Here is a 19525-nt window from a genome sequence, read left to right as displayed (position 1 = left end):
AATTATCACGTAATGGGCTTCTAGTCCTGTGTGGTGTTGCTTTGTTTTGTTGTGCACAGGGTCGTTTCTGGGTGAAGAGCGAGAGTTGATGACAGAGCTCAGGTGGAGCAGAGTAGGAGGCTGAGGGCTGCTAGCTGCACTAACTTAGCTATCTCTGATGCTGCTGAGTGCTAGCACGTCTCTCTCTATTAGCAGCAGCAGTCAGGACTGCAAAGAAAAAGAAATACAGTCTGAATGAAGCGCTAGAGCCGCGGACCGATTCCCGACCGACACAGGGTACTTGTAGTGAGCTAGCTCGATGCTAACTAGAGGCTCCTGTGACGGTCGGTTATCGGCTCACGGAGCTTCAGACTGTATTTCTTTTCCTTTGCAGTCCTGACAACTGCTGCTGTCTGGGGCAAGAGGCTACACAGCTTAGCCCCAGAGGAGGGGCTGAGTTTCAATGTTTTGTTTACAAACTGCAACGAACAAAACTCCACACTCTACCTGCTATGCTGCTGATGGTGCATACAATGCAATGCAATACGTATTTTAAGAAGTTCTTAAGTAGGAAAAATAATAAATTCGTAAGAAATGACTGTTCTTAAGACAGTTCTTAAGAAAATATTGAGGAATTGCACTTAAGAACTTTCTTATGAACTTCTTAATTTTCTTCTTAAGACATTTCTTAAGATCTTTCTTAAGAACATATTGGTGAATCCGGCCCAAGGTCTTTATTAGTATACCTTCACCTTATTGCTGTTTAAAATCTTGCTTGCACAGCAGACAAAGGTGAGCAAGTTCCTGTAAGTTCTGACAGCTAAATACAGGATCCACTGTATTATACCGCCAAGTCTTTTTTCAAAAATAATAAAGTGCATCAAGCTGCTGTAGGGAAAATCCTAAAACAACAAGAGGATAGAGGCTTGACCCTTCACAACAAAAGCACCCATTCAATCAATTGCAGGAGAGAGTGAATATGAATGTATTTGCAGAGCGATGGAGCACACAGTGGATTGATTGCACTATCCATGATGTGACACTTGAGAAGCAAAATAGTTGATAGTTAAAACTGAGTTTCAGTACATGAGTGTCCTGGTGTCACAATTTTTAATAGCCTGTAAAATCTATGCAACTACTGACTAAAACAGACAAGACCATGGAGAGAAAAGTCAGAAATGTATACAGAATGGTAGCTTTGCAAACCTGCCCTGAGTGTGGGTTTCTATAGCTAATTAAGCTGTGGGAGGTTGCTGTAGAGACTGTAACCTCCCACAGCTTAATTACACACAGTGCACATTGTATTCACACCCAATTTGATGGTTTTGCTAAGATCCCATCTACAGAGTTGATGAACAACATCAAACACATCCAGGCAATAACAATGTCAATCGAATAGATTCTTTTGATTTCTAATAATGTGAACAAACTTAAATTAGCATAAACACAGAAAAAACCCATAACATTTTAATTTTCTACATTTTAACTCTATTACTACTAGCAGTAGGCTAGGCTGTGTGTTTTAGTGAGCATGTTTTTAAATTGTAATTGCAATTAATAGGCCTATATCAGAAATCTTCATCTATGTGGTTCCATGCCCATCCATTTCTGTCTTTATGGTGAAGAAAATTGAAGCCTTTTGTAGTTGCTTGAATCAACATGTGAGCACGGTGTCTTATTTTGAAAGTCGTGACCGGACGTCGCGTATGTTTGGATATTCCAACTAGCTTGAATGTAGCCCGTCCCCCCGTGTGTCCTCCCTCCCTCCCTCCCTCCCTCCCTCCTTCCCCCAGTCAGAGTGAAAGTTGGCTCCGCTTGGAAGAAGCAGGTAGTCAGTAGTCGGCTCGTCAGTCTCCAGCGCCGCTGCTTCACAAGCTGCTGTTCTCCAGGAGATACAGAGAGAGAGATGAGACGGAAAGAGAAGAGGCTGCTGCAGTTCGCCGGGCTGCTCATTGTCGCTCTCCTGTTCCTCCCTAACGTCGGGCTGTGGTCTTTGTACAGGGACCGAGTCTTCGTCAACTCGCCGGACGCGGTGGACGGTCCGGGCGGCATTCACCCGATACAGGTACGGGAGTCTTCAGAAAACGTAGCCGCGCCACGCCGCTTTATTTTCCTTATCTGTCTCCACTGTTTCTTCTCATTTCAAAGAACTCCCGCGGCCGAGTAACGCTTTTATAGACTTGGCTCTGGATCTGAAACAAAGGCAATCTTCCACAGGCCGACTGTATCTAGTGCACCGGGTGCGGAGTCAGGACCGTGGAGAGCGCCTTAGTACTTAGAGCGCTGCCCGGGTTCAGCACCACGGAGAGCGCCGTAGCGCTTTGAGTGCTGCTCGGGTTCAGCACCATGGAGAGCGACTCATGGCAAGAGAGGCTTATGGTTTTTAAAAGCAGCACTGATGAAGCCTGAAAATACAGTGCGATTTTTAGTATAGTGTATGTTTTTTTCCTCTCTAATTTAAGAATCTTAGCAGTTCAAGTGGCTGTAGAGACACTGAAAGGAAAGAAGTTAGATGCCAGATCATCTCCCATAAAGTAATCTGTTCTCTTAGTTTTGTTTGCTGCTTGGCATTTTTGTTTTGGATGGGATCTTTCTGGCAGCATCATTGCTGATTTTTCTTTATGATAAGCTTTATGATAAGCTCTGGTCAAGTCCATTTAGTGATCATGTTGTCACAGTCTTTCACCATAGGTTTATCTGTTACCATGGAGAACAACTGGTTATCTGCATTAAATATAGATAGGAAGAAAGTGGTCATCTCAGGATATTTTATTGGCTTGTTTTGTCAGGCAAATTTAAAACAACATAAAACAGAGTAAATGTGAAAATCTTTACACAGAGGAAGCTGCAAACAACACACACATCATTATTTAAATTCATTTATAAGATAATATTTGATGATATTCATGCCAGCTATCTCAACTTGTTCATTAATCTTGTAGAAATGACTGAACAGCTTTGTTATATAATTCAAAATGGCTTTAACAATGAACTAGCCAGTCTACATGAAGTAATCATGAGGAGCTCTGTGTCTGTCACTGGTATTTACCCTCCAGCAGCATCTCCTTTCAGCGAAATGCTTTTAAACCACTAACAGTAATGATCTTCACATCCAAAGGATCAATGGCATCACACTGAGCTGTCGTCAGGTACCCTGTTCATGCTTTATGTGCGAGGAGAAAAGCCACCCTGAACTCCAAATCAGATTCACAATCAGAGCATGAAACAAACAGTTTTCCACTTAAAATAAGCTCAGGGTGATACAGATTTCATTTTTTCTGAAGGATTAAATTGAAATATAGATGCTACAACACTAAGGTAAAACTATCACTTTCAAACGCAGGTCATTGATTATGAGTCATGTACATGTTCATGCAGACACGCATTACCGGCCAGTGTAAATTCATGTGCTGATCTTGGATTTAAATGATGATCCACTGTCACAGATTTTCAAAGGCAGCATTAGGTTCAAACGAAAGGTCCAGATCATGAATTTCCTCATGGAAGATGAGAGCAAGTGATTAGAATTCATTACAATATATTATAGGACTAACTGACTGGCCAGCCAGTTTAATATATGGTGCAAATCAGATCTTTTATGAGCAGTATTTCTTTGCTCAGATTCACTGTATCAGGACTTGTGGATCAATTTTGATGCAACATCTTCGTAAGCCTCAGTATCGGAGCTGTTTTCAGATGAAAACACTCTGAAATGCAACTTTTCACATTTATTGTTTATTTATTATATAAACAGTCCTGTCTGAAAATTACTAACTTGCACAATTAGGTTTAGCAATTCAATTGTACTTTTTAAGAATGTTTTATTTCATTTTAAAAACCCTGCAGTCATGCATCCTTAAGAATCCCTTCACGGCACAGCGTTACATTCTGTAGGAAATTAAAATAGATTGCGTCTGTACTGTAACCCCTCTGTTTCATTTGATATGATCCCAAGATAATATTTTGCATAGATTACACTTTATATTCCTCAAGATTTCGACAACAACTTAAAGGCTAATTTAATGTATTTTCATTACTGAGCTGGTTTGGGACAGTGAGGTCATATCTGAGCAATGAAATTAAATTCTATTCTTATGACTGAGGCCTCATTTTGCTGAGCTGTCACCCACTCCTCATGGGCAGCAGTTCAAAAACGCGTTGCTGCTCTAGCTGATGTTGTTATGGAGAACAAAATCAGCAGATGGAGCAGGTTGATGTGGCTCAGTCAACAAAACATCATGACTCTGACTGTTAACTCACTCAGTCAAAGCAGTTATCCAAGCCAAACCAAGTTATTTCATAACAGGCCTTAACTGTAGCTGTAAGAAAACAAGGATTTGTAACAGTTTTGGTAGACCCAGACAAAAAGCTGTCGTCCTGCCACAGGCGTCAGATCAGAAACCTGTATGTGTTGTTCTGGAGGGCGGAGGACTAGTTGGAAAATTGGTTTCCACGCAATCTCATGTCTCAGAGTTGCGTTGCCTCTAGACATCTTTGCAGAGCTACATTCTGTAGCAGTGCAACCCTCAACTAGACTCTTGGAAATTACGTTTATATGTGACTTGGCTGCAACATTTAAGGGCTGGATTATGGCATCATTTTCTTTTTTTTCCTTCTTTTTCTAAATTATGAAGTGCTTAAGGTGCTGTTAAGATGATTAAGATTGAATGTAAATAAACACTTGCAGCAGGAGCAGTGGAGAAAAAAAAACTGTCATATGATTCAAGGTTGTGTAAAAAATACCCTACATGATCAATATAACACTGGGCCAATTGATTTAGCATTTGATTACCTGAAGCAGCAGCTTTTGTCTTAACATGATTTCTCTGTGTTGGTCCTTTGAAAAAGTCACAAGCTGTGACTGATGTAGAGAGGCAGCTATATGACGCTAACATGTCATCATGTCAGTGTCATGTGGATCCTGAAGGGTCCATTATGTGAAGAGCACGCTGCCAGTCTGCAGCTAACTAGCACTTGTCTTATTTTAGCTTTGGCTTCTTACTGCTGGAAACTGTCTGCAAGAGTTCATCTGCTGTTCTCTTGCCACCTTGTAAACTTTGATTAGTGAGAGACAAGTGGAACAAAGGGACAACTGAGCGGAGAAGTAAGGAACAATATTTGTGACTGTGTTTTTTTGTATGCAAGTGTTCTCCGTGGGCTGTTATGGCTTCACTGAAGTAGATAAAAATCAATACCCTAATCCCATTCAGCCTCTTTTTTTCCCACATAAGTCTTGTTAGAGACGTTTGTAGCAGATATTTTCTTCTTCCCCTCGCTGGTTTGTGTCTGTTTCGCTTGTAGCAGATGCAGTGTTTAAACCATCAAAATAACATCAGAGCAGATTAAATACAAACACTATGAGCCGGAGTCTCATTCATGCACAGTCTCCAGCAGATAAAATAGAATATAAATGAATAACATTGTTTTTTTTTCCTTTTTTATTATTATTATTTTCAATTTTTATTTACCCAGGCAGGAGGATGAGGACACGTCGTCTATCCAGCACTGTTCTTGTTTGCTTTTATTTGATGGCACTTTATCCCTGCCAGATTTCTGCTGTTTGCCCCCGGAGCAGTTTAGTTGCAAAAATTTGCAGTTTGCAGATCTTTCCACTGAGCACTGATTATTGATCTATTCACTGTTTGGAAACAGTCAGCAGTATTCCTGCTACTGTCCAACCATTCACTATACCACTAGACAGATGTAGACGGGATGTTGCCCACTGGTAAAACATCAAATGTAGGATACATCTGTGATTCCTCTGTTCAAGCTGCTCTAAAGCCTTCTCCCAAGGGTGACAGAAAAGTAGGTGATTGAAAAGCTCTCAGTGTTGAGCCAGGTCTGTCTGTGGTGTGAAACCACATGTTTCAGGACAATGAACTGGAAAATCAAAATCAACATTTAAAACCTCTCAACAACCTGATCTTGCTCGTGTCAGTTAATTCAGTTTCTACTTTAATCCCTATTAACTGTCCCCTCAAAACATACAACCTCGCATTCAGTCATGTGGCCCCGCCCCGTCCAATGAGGCTACTGTGAGTTTACTCAATGAGAAGCTGGTGATGTGTGTGCAAACACCGAGCCCACAAAATTCACCGGTTGAGTTTTACAGTGCATCACTTTGGCCACATTTTGAGATTTTTGAGAGCACTGCTGAACATGTTTTAGCTTCTACAGACATGTGACCTTCAAAAACCAGTGACATATAGACCTACCTCGCCCCTTGATTGGGTTTTATCAAACACAGTATTTCATCTAGTATCAGGCCAAAAACACACCAAAAAAATATTATTTCCCAGTGTTTTTCACATACTCATGTATCCTGTGCAAAAAAACCAAAAAAACATTACATTAAATCACAACTACAGTATCAAGAAGCAGCAAATTGAAACAGCATTGCTTTTTCTTATCACTTTAAAAATAATCACATTGCTGAACTGATGAACTCTGCTGATGCAGAGCTCATGGCTCAAAAAAGAGCCAATCTGATTGTTCATTGATCGTAGTATGAAATAATATTGATACTGATATGAAGCCATATCTTACAGGTTTAGGCTACGTTTATACGGAAACGATCCGAACAGAAAACGCAAAAGTGGCGTTGTGTCTTCACTTTTTATTCCGCGTAGATTAGATGAGCGTTTTCGGGGTGGAAATCCACATGCATACGGTGGCGCAAAAGTCTGTGTAATTCAATGTTGTATGCATGCCAGGAGCCTAGGTGGCAGCGCGCCGCACAACACACAACACCACCAAGTCCGCACGCCTATATTCTTCTTCTTCCTCTTGATTTCCGGCAGGCTGTACGCCGGCGATCGTTATGCTGCCCTCCGTGCCCTCCTCAGGTCATAGCAATCGGAGCAGAGGTTTTGCGTTTTCACCCTTTACACGGAGACGCAACAGCGGAGCGTTTTTAAGATTTCCACTCTGGGGGGTGGTTTCACTTTTTTGCATTTTCAAGCCCTCAAAATCTGTGACCATTGTCGTGTAAACAGGGCCTTAGTCTGCAGTGTGATGGCCCTCGGGCTCTAGCATACTGCTGCTTGCCCTGCTTGTGTTCCTCCCTTTCAGGTGCTCCTGGCTGGTTCCTCCCACCTTGTTGGGGGATTCACTCCACCTGCCTGACTATAAGCTTGGTGGTTCCAAAATGGCAGTATCTCTCCCTCCTGGGTGGCTGGTGCTGTTCAGCCCTCTCCCATGGCTTTGTTTGGTTTTGGTTGTGTTTGTTTGGTTATTTTGGTTTCTTTCTGACTTCATCCACACACCCTGAGCAACACCCTCACCTCACTACTGATCACTGATATACACACAAAGTTGGTCTTCTTTGTTTGACCTTTAATAAATGAATGATTACTTTATGGTCCTCTCTCTGTTGTTATGCTCTCCAACAAGCTGGGCATAACAGTAGTCAGAGATCAAGTTGTGTCCACAGAGTGTAAAATGAAGTGTAAAATCAGCATCAGATAAAGCTAAGCAGCACTTTCTGTATCCTGAGAGACTCGGAGCTGAGTCTCCCATTTTATAGTTTGACTGTAAATTCTGATCAAATTTGACATTCTGCTGTGAAACAGGACAAAAAGTGAAGAAGCAGAATGCTGCCTTTGCTCTCTTTTTTATTTAAAAATGAAATGGCCTTCGGGTAACTCGCATGTTGTGTGCGCACCAGTGTGGCTAAATGCCTTTCAACAGCACACTGACAGTTCTTTGTGTTAAACCAATTGATTTGCTCCCTTTAACCATATTGAGAATTGATCGCTGTAGTGGAGGGAAGGAGCCACCTGTCTCAGCACAACACAGCGTGACTCAGATCCAATAGAGCAGAGCAGGGCATGCTACACAGGATGAGTTTAAAGATATACAAAAAGCGACAATAACGTAAGCAAAAAAACAACAACAAACACACACAAAAAACGATGATCTAAGCAATTAAAATAAAGTGAATAGTGACCATGTTCCATTTAAAGAAGGACACTTTGGGACAAATGTAAAGTCCAGCACCAGCTCTGATAGCTTGTCAGCATTTTCAGCAAGAAATGGCAAGGCTGATTCAGACAGGGCCATGTACATCATGGAGGGGGTGGGTTCAGGGGAGCTGGTGAAAGCCACATCTGTCCTTCAGTAGCCCCATGTTGGACGGAGCTGCGCTCAGAGGCAACAAGCTGAGACAAGTCGCTCATCTGTAGTCTGAGTCCTGCTGACAGAGAGACATTCACTCAGAGGGAGAGAGAGGACCGCAGGGCTGCCGTGGCTGCTGCTGCCGGTCATGTGACTGTAGCTTTAAAACAAAGATACAGCTTGTGGAGACCTTCGTCATCAGCTCAGAAGTGAATCTATCTCATTAGACCTAACGTGCAATTTATTACCAGTTGCAGCATCGTGGCCGCTGTTGTTTCCTTCTCATGAGTCTGTGTTGTGTGTCGCCATGACAAAGTGTGGATAACCAGCAAGACAGAGTCATGAAAGCGTACAGGGGTGGAGTTAAAGTTGAAGTGACGGCAGGGTTTGAAGATGGGTGTGGTGCTTCATAGACTGATAATAATAATAATAATATAATAATATAATATAATAATAAAATAATACACAACATCAGTTTATAAAAGTTCACAGGGAAATGAATGGAATTGGGCATTTCTAACTTTAGATATTTGCGGGAGAAAATCACGTAAACAAGTGCGAGATGAGACGTGACGTCACACGCAAGATCAGGACGATGTTTGTTGCTGGAAGAGACTGTCTGTAACATAGTAAAGGAGACATGGATCTATTGAGTAGACATCACAGAAGGGACAACTGAATTTATGGAGTTTGAGAACAGCAACGACTGGTTTCATTTCGATGAGCGCCCCTATCAGTTTGAGACCGAGTTTATGAAGACGAGCTGAAGGAAATGGAGGAGAAAAGTGAAAGAGGGAGAGATGCCGGTGGAGTCTATGTGCTGGGCCTGGGTGGTTCGAGTGGTCAGGTGTGGTCACTGCCTGCCAGTGGCCGCTGAAACCAGATGTTTGTGCTGCCAGGAGGACTTGGATGTGTTTTTATCAGTGCCTGGACACGGAAAGTTGCTGCATAATGTATAATTGGAAGAGAGTGGGTGAGTTGTGTTTTGGTCTCTTTTCAATAGAAATAAGGCAAAGCTAACAGATGTTTGATGCCTCGTATTATGTGCTGGGACCATGCTGTTCTGAGCATTATTTGTGGCTATGAGTGGCTTTTTGATCGCGCTTTGCGTGTGGAGAAATAGACTGCGTTAACTCGGTGTCACGGTGCGTTGGACCATGGGTTAAATTTACGCCGGAATATCCCTTTAAGCATTGCTTTAAAAACCTCAATTGAACAGACTTGCCTGATGTCTAATGGGAGGTTGTTCCACAGTGTCGGAGCCTAGAAGCAAAAGGCCTGCTCACCAACCATCTTCTTTTAAACCTTCAGGACCCACAGACAACCACTCCCCTGGGAGCGTATAGACCGCGTGGGCACATAAACTAAGTCGCTCAGGTACGAAGGTGCCAAGCTGTTTTAAGATTTTGAAAGTTAGTAAAAGCACCTTAAAATTTGCTCTCATCTGAATAGGTAGCCAATGAAGACAAGCCAGCACTGGCGTAATGTGCTCGTACCTAGATGAGCCAGACAGAATATGAGCTGCCATGTTCTGAACCCTTTGTCGTCCATGAAAGCTCTTCTTAGGCTTAGGTTATAATAGTCGAGTCCAGCACCAGTTCGGATAGCATGTCAGCATTTTCAGCTAAGAATTGTTTTCAAGAAAGATTCAGGTATCCAAGTTTTACTGTCATGGTTACAGCTGAATCCGGCCTCTTACAAAATCTTTGTCGTTCCAAACATCAATAACCACCTCTTAGAAACCTTTGCTGTGGTACAATATTTATCTACCTTTGCTGCTTTGATCAGAGCAAAGTCACTAATAGCTGTGTTTTTATGGTATCAGTGCCTGTAATAATGCTTTTCAACTGCCTCTAAATTGCATATTATTAACCATAACAACTCAAACAAAAACTAGAATTAATGAATGAGAAAGTTTTTACTCTTTAAAAAACATCGTTTTGATATGAAAAACATCTTGACTCAAACAGACTCAGGTCTCACGGTTCTTTTGAAGTGAAATCAGCATTCACAGGAAATTATTTCCTTCCATTGACTCACTGAGTTTGTTTCCTTGATATCAAAAATAACCTCTGAACATTAGATTGTGATTTATAAATGACTGTCCTTAAAGAAGTAACCTATTTGCCTAATTGGCCTTTTCAGGAAACATTTAGATGAAGGAGTCGTTTGTAAGATGGAAGCTTTGGAGCACTTAATGTCAAACAATCACATAAAAGGCAGCGGTTAGGAAGACTGTAATTATCTACATAATTGATGCAAAAGTCTGCCGTGAACACATGATTGGACTGGACAACACAAAAATATGATCTGTCCATATGAGCTCCTGAACTCACCCTGAGGTGACCTTATTCTGCTTTTTTCAAGTTCAATAATACATTTTGTCCTGTTCAGCATACTCAAATTAAAGTTTAATGCACTTGTACCAGACAAAACTCTTCACACACATTCAAAACAGTGTTACGCCACATGCTTTATAGTTTGTCTTGTGCAGTGGTAGCGAACGGCTTCAATGTCTCTTTGTTTTACTGCAGTGAAAATCTGTGTTTTTAGCATCATCTCAATAGCAGCAGGGCTGTACTTTGTTCACATGGAGCTCAAAATGTTATTTTTTCCTGACATGGAGGTTGGAGGATCCTATTTTCTCAGCTTCATCTAAAAGCTCAGTGTCCCACTGACGGTGTCTGCAGAGTGGTGAGTCAGGGAAGGGTCTCTCTGCTTTGCCTTAGTTGGGATGGGACTAGAAGCCTCTCTTTGTACGAGGTTGGTGCCACCACTCCACTGCACTTAATGGCCACCATGCAGCAGTTCTGTGCTGTAATTCCCCTGGTTTCCTTTCCCTCAGACATGGTAATAAGGAGCTTATTTGAACAGCTCAGATGGGTTTGGACCGGAGCCAGCAGTGGCTGTGATTCCAGCAGTTCCACCACAGCTGTAAATTAATACTGATTTCCACAGCAGGTCCAGCAGAATTTGTTGTTGGATCACTGTGTGAGAATCCTTTTTTCTCCATAAGGGTTGGCTCAACCAAATACAGAAATATATTTTTTAACACAACCCAACCCTGACCTCCAGTTTTTTGATTTTATGTTTGAGATACAGACCTCTACCAAACCTCAATCCAGCAGATGTGCATTTTATTCACTGTATATCATTTAAGTATAGTGATTTTGTTTTGTTTACCCATCCGTCCAGCACAATCTCCTTCTAAAGTTGACTTTGCGGCCCTCCAATTGCTGCGACCACTAGATGTCTCCTAGCAAAGAAAACTAACTAGGGGTCATAATAACCAGCTTTGCAGAACTCTTGTTTTTTTGTTGTTGTTTTTAGGGCACTCTCATCTCGGCTACTGTTCAAATCAAAGAGGAGTAAAGTTTGCAGTGGCAGCACCTGAAACACCCCAGAGAACCTTGACATCAAAAAGCACAAAAAAACAAAACAATCAAACAAACAAAGCAGAACCCCTGCAGCCCTGAGTTTGATCAGCGTTTCATTGTGATTACAAAAGGAAGGGAGGGGAGGAGTGAGCTTTGAAGCATTTTTACCAGCCTCATTTTCTATACTTAACAGGCTTTTAAAAAACAAAACAGACTGTCTTTTAGCAGGAGTACGTGCATATGTATTGAAGTGTTGAGGAGCAGTAATACGAGTCTAAGTTGTTATATCTGCATGTTTGCCGGCTCTATCCGCCAACATTTATTAATATCCCTCAGCTGTTTGGGAGACTGTAGCCGGGTGATAGCAGGATTGCTTTTAGCTGGAGGTGTGGTTGTGTACAGTTGTGCAGTTTGCCCTACTTAGTTTGTGTTAGTAAGGTCTTTCAATTTCTTTACATGTGTTTGTGCACTTACTGAAAATGTATGTGTCCAGTTTGTGTTCCTCTTGCGTGGGTACTTTCTTGTTAATGCTCACGTAGAACTGAGCAGATAACTCACCCTGCAAGCTGCAGAAAGAGAAGAGAAGTGATGCAGCTGAGAAAGAGAAAGATGTGAAGTCTTTTGTCAGACAGAAAGCTCTCCACCAGATGTTAAAAACCAAAAAAAACATGGATCAGCTTTGTGTGCCTCCTCTCTTTTGGTTTTCAGGTTGCAGCTGCAGAGATTTGTACTTTTTAAGAGTTTGGTCACTAGACAGACAAGTTCTTAAGCATTAGACTCAGGACAGACAGGCTGCATTGTGTTTGCATGGCTGCTGTGAAACATCTCTGACTTTTCCACATTAACAGGTTACAGTAGCAATCAAATGACTAGATGTAGCAAATGGATTTCCCGTCTGGGCTCAGTCTTAGGGACAGAGTGAGAAGCTTGGACTTTCAGAGGGAACTCAAAGTAGACACGCTGCTCCGTCATGTTGAAAGGAGCCAGTTTAGGTGTTTGGGGGATCTGATGAGGATGCCTCCTGGGCCCCTTGCTTTGGAGCTTCTCGCAGCATGTCAAACTGGTACCCCGGGGCAGACCAAGAACTCGCTGGAGGGATTCTTCTTAATATCCCTTCTGGCCTGGGAACGCCTCAGGATCCCCTCAGGGGGAGCTGGAAAGTGTTTCCAGAGAGGATGTCTGGAACTTTGTCGGATGGTTGGATGGATGAATGGGTTAGAGATGCATGTTGTCCCTAATGGCTGCATTGAGTGATCTAGAGATGTTTTGTGTTTGTTACATTGTATGTGTGTCCTATAAAAGATAAACTGAGAAAACACCTTTTCATACCCCTCCCCTTTTTCTGTATGTTTACTTGATTCTGTAAAATCTAACAGGAGTAAGAGCTCTCATCTGTGACCGTCCTCTTTGTCTGTTTCATGCAAACAACAGATGATCTACCCATTTTGTAAAATGCTCATATACCACAATCCATCAATATCAGGGGTCAGAGAGCCTGAGACCGCGGGAGATGGAGGACTCCACCACTCCTGGCCTCTTTCTGGTCCTCTGGCTGCTCTCTCTGTCTCAGCAGGACTCTGGATAATGACTCCTTTTGGGAGGGAATGGACTGTTGCACGGCCTTACTGAGGTCCTCTTTCAGTGAGGGATGGTGGGGGGTGAGGGGGTGGGGTTGGTGAAATGACTCACAGCAGGGCCCTTCGCCTGGAGGTCCTCTGCCTCGAGCCCGTGTCAGCTCAGACAGGATGACGAGGGGTCGCCTGGAGGGATTTGAATGTGGCTGTTCCGGCTGGTGAAGAGTTTGTAAGTTGTTTCACTCACAGGTTCCCTGACGTAGTAGGAAGGTAAAAATGACACCTGCTGCGACAGGTAAAAGCAGAATGGCAGATTCTGTCCTCTTAAGCTGCGTTCACACCGGACCTTTTGTTTTTAGAACGAGCGACGAGTTTACATGTTAAGTCAATGCAAACGAGCGATGGAGCGTTTAATCGCCCAGGCGAAAAAACGCTGGGGCTCGGAGCGACAGCGACGGAGCGTTTTTTCGCTCAAGTCGCTCCCGTCGCTCGAGATGAGAAATCCCAACTCTCCGGACGTCAGTCGCTCGTCGCTCAGCGCTGATTGGCTGCTGTAATCCCGGTGGTGCCGGTGTAAACAGAGACACATGGCAGTGGGCATGATGTCATCAAAGCGAAAATGCGAGTCTGCTGGCTCTGTGCCAAATTGACGAGCGTCTGCACCTGAGCGATGGAGCGTTTTTTTTTCGCAGCGATACGAGCGACAGCGACAAAAACAAAAGGTCCGGTGTGAACGCACCTTTAGCTTTAATTTTGAAATATACTCTCCTCTATACTACCTTCAATGAGGAATTTGCAAACACTAGATCGAATCATTTCGAATCAGAGAGCCTGAGACCCATATTGTTTTTTTATTCTGGACAAAAAATGTTTGTTTTTTTTGCTAACCCTCCTCCTGGCCATGTGCATTTGTTTACAACGAAGCCGGCGAGAAATCAATCAATAAAGCGGTAGGCTAAATAACGTTATATCATATAAGATGTTACGACGTGTATATTTGTTTAGTCTTATGTGTCATAAACAAGAGATTACAGGTTTCTTTCATTTTTTAAGACAGGGCAGTATTAATGCAGATATCTAAAAAGTGGTATTGGCTGTATGTCTTTGAGCTTCTTGTGGAGTTCAGCAGTAATTCGAAAAAAGTGAATGCAGATTGAACATCCTTTCCAAGGCCGATACCAGTATGATCGCTTGCGGATCAATGATATGTCTTATTCATTGTGTTTCAATCACAGCCTCTCACAGGAGGAGCAGTGGGTCAGTTAGTCCATGTTTTGTATTCTTGGACAGAGGATCAGGGGATGGAGGGAGCCACCGGCACAGATTCACTTGTCTGTGAAGTGGCTGGAGGTGGAGGAGGAGGAGGAGCAGAGGGTGAGGTAGAACAGGAAAGGTAATTGTGTCTCCGGGGGTAGAGGTAGATCTACCTGTGATCTGACAGAACAGGAAGGAGAAGGGAAAAAAAGAAAGAGGAAAGCTTCCTCTCTTCACTCCACGTAACTGTCGACTCTCAGCAGGCGGAAAGGAAACAGAAAAGGGAGAAGTATTGACCCACGGTGGTCGGATTCATCCTCCTCAGAGAATGAATGAGGAGCTCTGTTCTTATCAGATTTACTGCTCTGTTGGTAATGCCAGCTTTTCTCCCATGCCAAACAAAGGCAGTCCAATAGTCCTCCTCTGTCTCTCCTCGTTCACCCCTCCTCTTTGTTGTGCACAACAGATCTGAAGGCAGAAAATTATTGCTTTTTCACAAGTGAGTGCGGAAAGAGGATAGTAACAATGCTGAATTTATGTGTACAACCAACTGGTGTTGATGTTGATTTTTTTTTTTTTTTACTCATGATAATTAAATAGTATATTAAAATACATCACCAAGTTCAGCAATGTTAACAGGACATTTTAATTTGAACCTTTGTTTTTTCTTCTTTTTCTTTTTAAATTGCGGTTCCCTCAATGCACAGTTACATCAGCGATGACAGAGAAAACCACAAATGTGTGACGTTTGTTTTCTGGAAGATTCAAAATCATTTCAGGGTCTGTCTTGATAGTTCCTACCTTGTTGCCAGCGATTCCTCTTTTGTCTTCACATAATCGAGTGTCACCGGTCCTAAAACCTGGAAATGAGTTGAAATAACAATAACAGTTCAATACATAACATCTTTTATTAAAATGACCTTAGTGCAGCTCTGCAGTAAACTTTTGCAAAATATCAATAAAATAATAAAGTATAGAAAAGCCTATAGCAAACCCTTGTAAATGTGAGAACCACAAACTGAAATAACAAAACCCTGACATTATTTTTCTCTAGTGGATCAACCAATGCAAGGACATCATTTCTAAATGAAACCCAGACATGTCGCAGTTCATAATACGGTCCATGTACTTGATGACCAACACATTTTCATTATGAAAAGATAAACGGAATGTTCTGCAATTAATGAATACCTGAGGCTAATCTAGGAAATGCATCCTATAGCACGCCACTTTCACACAGATTTTCACTCTGACCAAGGATATGACCTATAAACTTCATCGATCCAGCAGTATGAAAAACAAAAGCCCTATATGTACTGTTTATAGCTGCACAGCAGATACTGTACATAAGGCCTAAATCATCATACAAAACACCCAGGAGATATTGAGCTTATTTTTGCCCCAAGAAACTCTCTCTTCATTTTTTAAATATTAATAGGAAATTGTTGACTTGGCAGGTTGGTCTCATTCTTGAAGATTCTCCTCCATGCCGCCATACAGCACTGAGGCAAACAATACCCCAGTGGTATTGATTCAGTTGAGACCTACCATGGTGGATTCAGACACACCTAGCGTCTGGAGGCCAGGTGGCAGCAACCTCCTCCTCGTGTGATAAAACCCTGGCAGTCTAAACTCTTGGGTTGAACTTTTTCTTTGCAAAGCTTTTCAGTGTGCTGTGAAATAAAGGTACGAGGTCATGGGTATTTTTTTTCTGATTATGCTGTCACTTATTCCTCAGGAGAAACTTTTCCTCCCTTGTTCCATTGTACATCCACTGAAGAATAAATCCACTGCCACAAAGCATGATGACGTAACCCTTTGCAGAGAAAGGTGATGCCTCAGAGGTTAGCATGGCATTTCTATTCACTGTGGTCTTTTCTTTCATTGTGCGTTTTTTAAGACCTTTTCAAGTCTGGTCAGGTGTGACGAGTAAGACAGTTTCAGTGGGGGGATTTCTCACAATGGCTCTTTTTTTACCCCAGAAATAATTAAAAGTAGAGTCATAGCTGAAACATGAGCTGTTGCTGGAATAATTTATCACCATTATCTAGACATTAATTAAGCTAATTAGACTAGTTGGCAAATTAACAGATGGCTGCATGCAGACAAAAGTCAGTCTCCTCACAAATAACGGTTCATATCAATGATATCGAAGCTGTCTGGCATTTTAGTCACATAATGTGGATTTTCAGATATTACATTACACAACCTATAACCTCACAGAGTGATGTAAAGTCCTCATGCTTGGCTTTGGAATGAATACTGCTGTACATTATTACCTTAGTAGGTTAGTGTTGTAGTCACGACCACCTAACCCGAGACCGAGTCATGACCAAGACCAGAGCATACCAAGACCAAGGGCCGGATTTACTAAAGGTTTGCGTGTATTAAAACGTGTGCAAACGTGATTGCATGCGCAAACACACGTGGAACCTGATCTACTAACCGGGCGCACCGAGGATTGCGTCTCTCAAATGGGCAAAATAGCACGTGCGATCCATTTAGCGTGTTTGCCTTGATGAATATGTAAATATGGGCGTTTCAGCCAGAACGTGCAAAATCCTGGGAGGAGTAGATGCAAATTTATTTATTTAGCGCGTGCAATGTGATTTACCAAACCAGGAAAAGATTGCGGTGGCTGTTTTTGCTTCTTTATTTACCACGTCTGAAAACCATGTACTAACTTTGCCAAAACTTATGCGTTTATTGATTTGATGCCTACTAGAGCCCCATGATCTTACATCTCTGCATTTCCTCACGTCTGGGTAATTCTGTAACAGTTTTTCAGCCGTGTTAAAGGTCTTTTACGCGCCGTTACGCACGGGGCACGTCTGTCCTGCAGTGCGCTCCGTTGGCTCCTCTCCTCTCCTCTCACCTGGCTGTTCAGCTCCGTCTCTCAGTCCCGGTCCCGGACTGAGACATCTGCCTTCACCCGTCTTTGATCCCTCTGGTCAGTGGTCAGAGCGTTTAGATCCGTGTGTCCCACCTGAGATCTCTATTAATCCACTCGATCATGGGCGGCACACACACTGTCGCTGCAGCTGCTGCCTGTTCGTCACTATATGACCAGTTGGGCCCAGTAGCGATTTGTGTTTATTTATCTAAACAGAGCGCGAGAGAGATGAACACACATGCTGTCTTTGTATGCATCGGATCAAATGTCATTCTGTCCCTTCGTCCATCCAGCTCTCTGTCCACTCTCTCCATGGCAGAAACGATTACCACGCACAAAACCCTCATTTACATATTGTGGTTTGCACGTGTTTTCATTTAGCGGGTTACTCTTAGTAGATCAGCTGTTTTGCGTGCACTAACCAAACACGCAATATTATAGCGGGTGCAAACAATTTAGCGCCCGTTATCTGGGACCTTAGTGAATCCGGCCCCAAGACTTTTAGGGGGTGAGACTGAGTCAAGAACAAGACTGAGGAGGGGCGAGACCAAACAGAATTATAGCTGCTGCGCAGCGATGGGTCGGGTCCGGGCTACTTTTGGGCAAATTTAGGCAATTCTGAGCAACAAACAGGAGAATAGGAAGACAAGACAGTTGTCCTTATAATGTCCAATTTGGACCAGTTGAGGATTGAACCCACAACCTCGGGAACCAAAGACCGTTGTCTATCGCACTGAGCTAATTGACAAGTGGCAGATCAACAGTGGCTTCACAAATTGAGTAAGCCATTCACTGTCGTGTAGGCAGATTTGAAACCACAGTAAAAAGAAAAATCAGTTTTTGAGGTAATGATATGTATTTGTTAAACATCTACTGTGACTCTAAGATGTTAGGAGCCTTCGCACATAGTCCAGTCCAAGCTATTTGGATTTTTAAAATTAGAAGCTTGCTGTGGTGCCACCATTAGGACAATTGTCTTGTGTTTCGTGTTGAGGACATCTGACATTTTGATCTGTCATCATCATCATCATCACCCTTGCTGGGACTCGAACCCACAGCCTCTGACACCAAGAACCAGCTCCTAACTGGCTGAGCTAATTGGCTTGTAGTGAGACCTGCTGTGTAGCTTCATTTATCCACTCAGGTGAGCCAGTGCCCGGGCAGCTGTTGTAAAGGCAGATTTCAAAAATGGTCAAAAAGTCAGAAATTATGTTATCTAAACAAAAATCTGTTAATACATAAATGGCATTTAGACAGCAAAACAGCTTGAGGACATGTGACATTTTGATCTGTCATCATCATCATCATCATCATCATCATCATCATCATCATCACCCTTGCTGGGTCTCGAACCCACAACCTCTGACACCAAGAACCAGCTCCTAACTCGCTGAGCTAATTAGCTGGTAGTGAGACCGGCTGTGTAGCTTCATTTATCCACTCAGGTGAGTCGGTGCCCGGGCAGCTGTTGTGATGAAATGGTCAAAATTTCAGAAATTCAGTCATCTAAACAAAAATCTGATAATACATAAATTGCATCTTGACAGCATGAAAATGTTGGTGATTTGTTTTTAATGATAAGTGTTTTGCTTCATAAGAGAAAATCTGATGTTTAAAAATTCCACACTCACATTGATTGCAGTTGTTCCCATGAGAGCAGAATTCAAAATGTTCTCAAAAATTCAGTTTTTTGAATTAAAATTCTGATATTTGCCAAACTTCATTAACCATGACTCCAAAATATTCTAATTTTTTTTCAGGAAGTTTGAAAATGTATTTAGCAAGAATTTGATGGTATATGTTTACAGTAGTGTTTACAGTCAAAACGTTTTCATGCACTGTAGGCTCAATTTTTGCTTAATCAAAAATCCGAGAAACAAGTTTTGTGGAGGACAGTCAGGAGATGCTCTGTAGCAAGTTTGGTGACAATTGAGCAAAAATTGTGGGAGGAGATACATTTTAAAAGTTTTACAGTTATTGAAAAAAACAGAGTGATGGACTTCATAATTTGTAATGAGTTTAAGTGGACAAAAGTTTCAGCAGTATTGAGGCTACATTGTGGTGAAGTTTCAACACTGTAGCATCTACCGTTGGTTTGGTAGGAATTTTTAAAGTTTTTAAATTTAAACGCTTATTGTGCCCCCCTAGGAGGGGGGGGCACATGTCCTTGGAGTTGAGTGAATCTGGCATGGGGTCGGATGTTTCTGTGAAGTTTGGTGAGTTTTCGCCCATGGGAAGTATGACTTCCTTGGAAGAAGAAAGAAAGAAAGAAAGAAAGAAGAAGAATTCCTAGGAATACAATAGTGTCCCGGCAGCTTAGCTGCCCGGACCCT

At 42.3% G+C, this 19525-nt stretch overlaps 1 protein-coding gene across 2 annotated transcripts in view; it reads left to right on the top strand.

The window, feature by feature from the left end:
* The first annotated feature begins 1780 nt into the window (after window positions 1–1780).
* Window positions 1781–19525, top strand: part of LOC146974663 (polypeptide N-acetylgalactosaminyltransferase 10-like) — an 81696-nt gene continuing 63951 nt past the window's right edge. The window contains exon 1 of one of the 2 annotated variants that reach the window (XM_085798228.1): window positions 1781–2044. In XM_085798228.1, the coding sequence (XP_085654354.1) occupies window positions 1886–2044 (159 nt within the window). In that variant the 5' untranslated portion in view covers window positions 1781–1885. The remainder of the gene's footprint in view (window positions 2045–19525) is intronic. The other variant, XM_085798229.1, reaches the window with a different exon arrangement.

The sequence above is a fragment of the Trachurus japonicus genome, chromosome 14, assembly GCF_045865225.1.
Source record: "Trachurus japonicus isolate A0001 chromosome 14, Traja_1.0".
NCBI classification, from domain to species: Eukaryota; Metazoa; Chordata; class Actinopteri; order Carangiformes; family Carangidae; genus Trachurus; species Trachurus japonicus.
The sequence above is the reverse complement of the archived record's forward strand: the minus strand, read 5'-3'. Positions and strand labels throughout refer to the sequence as shown.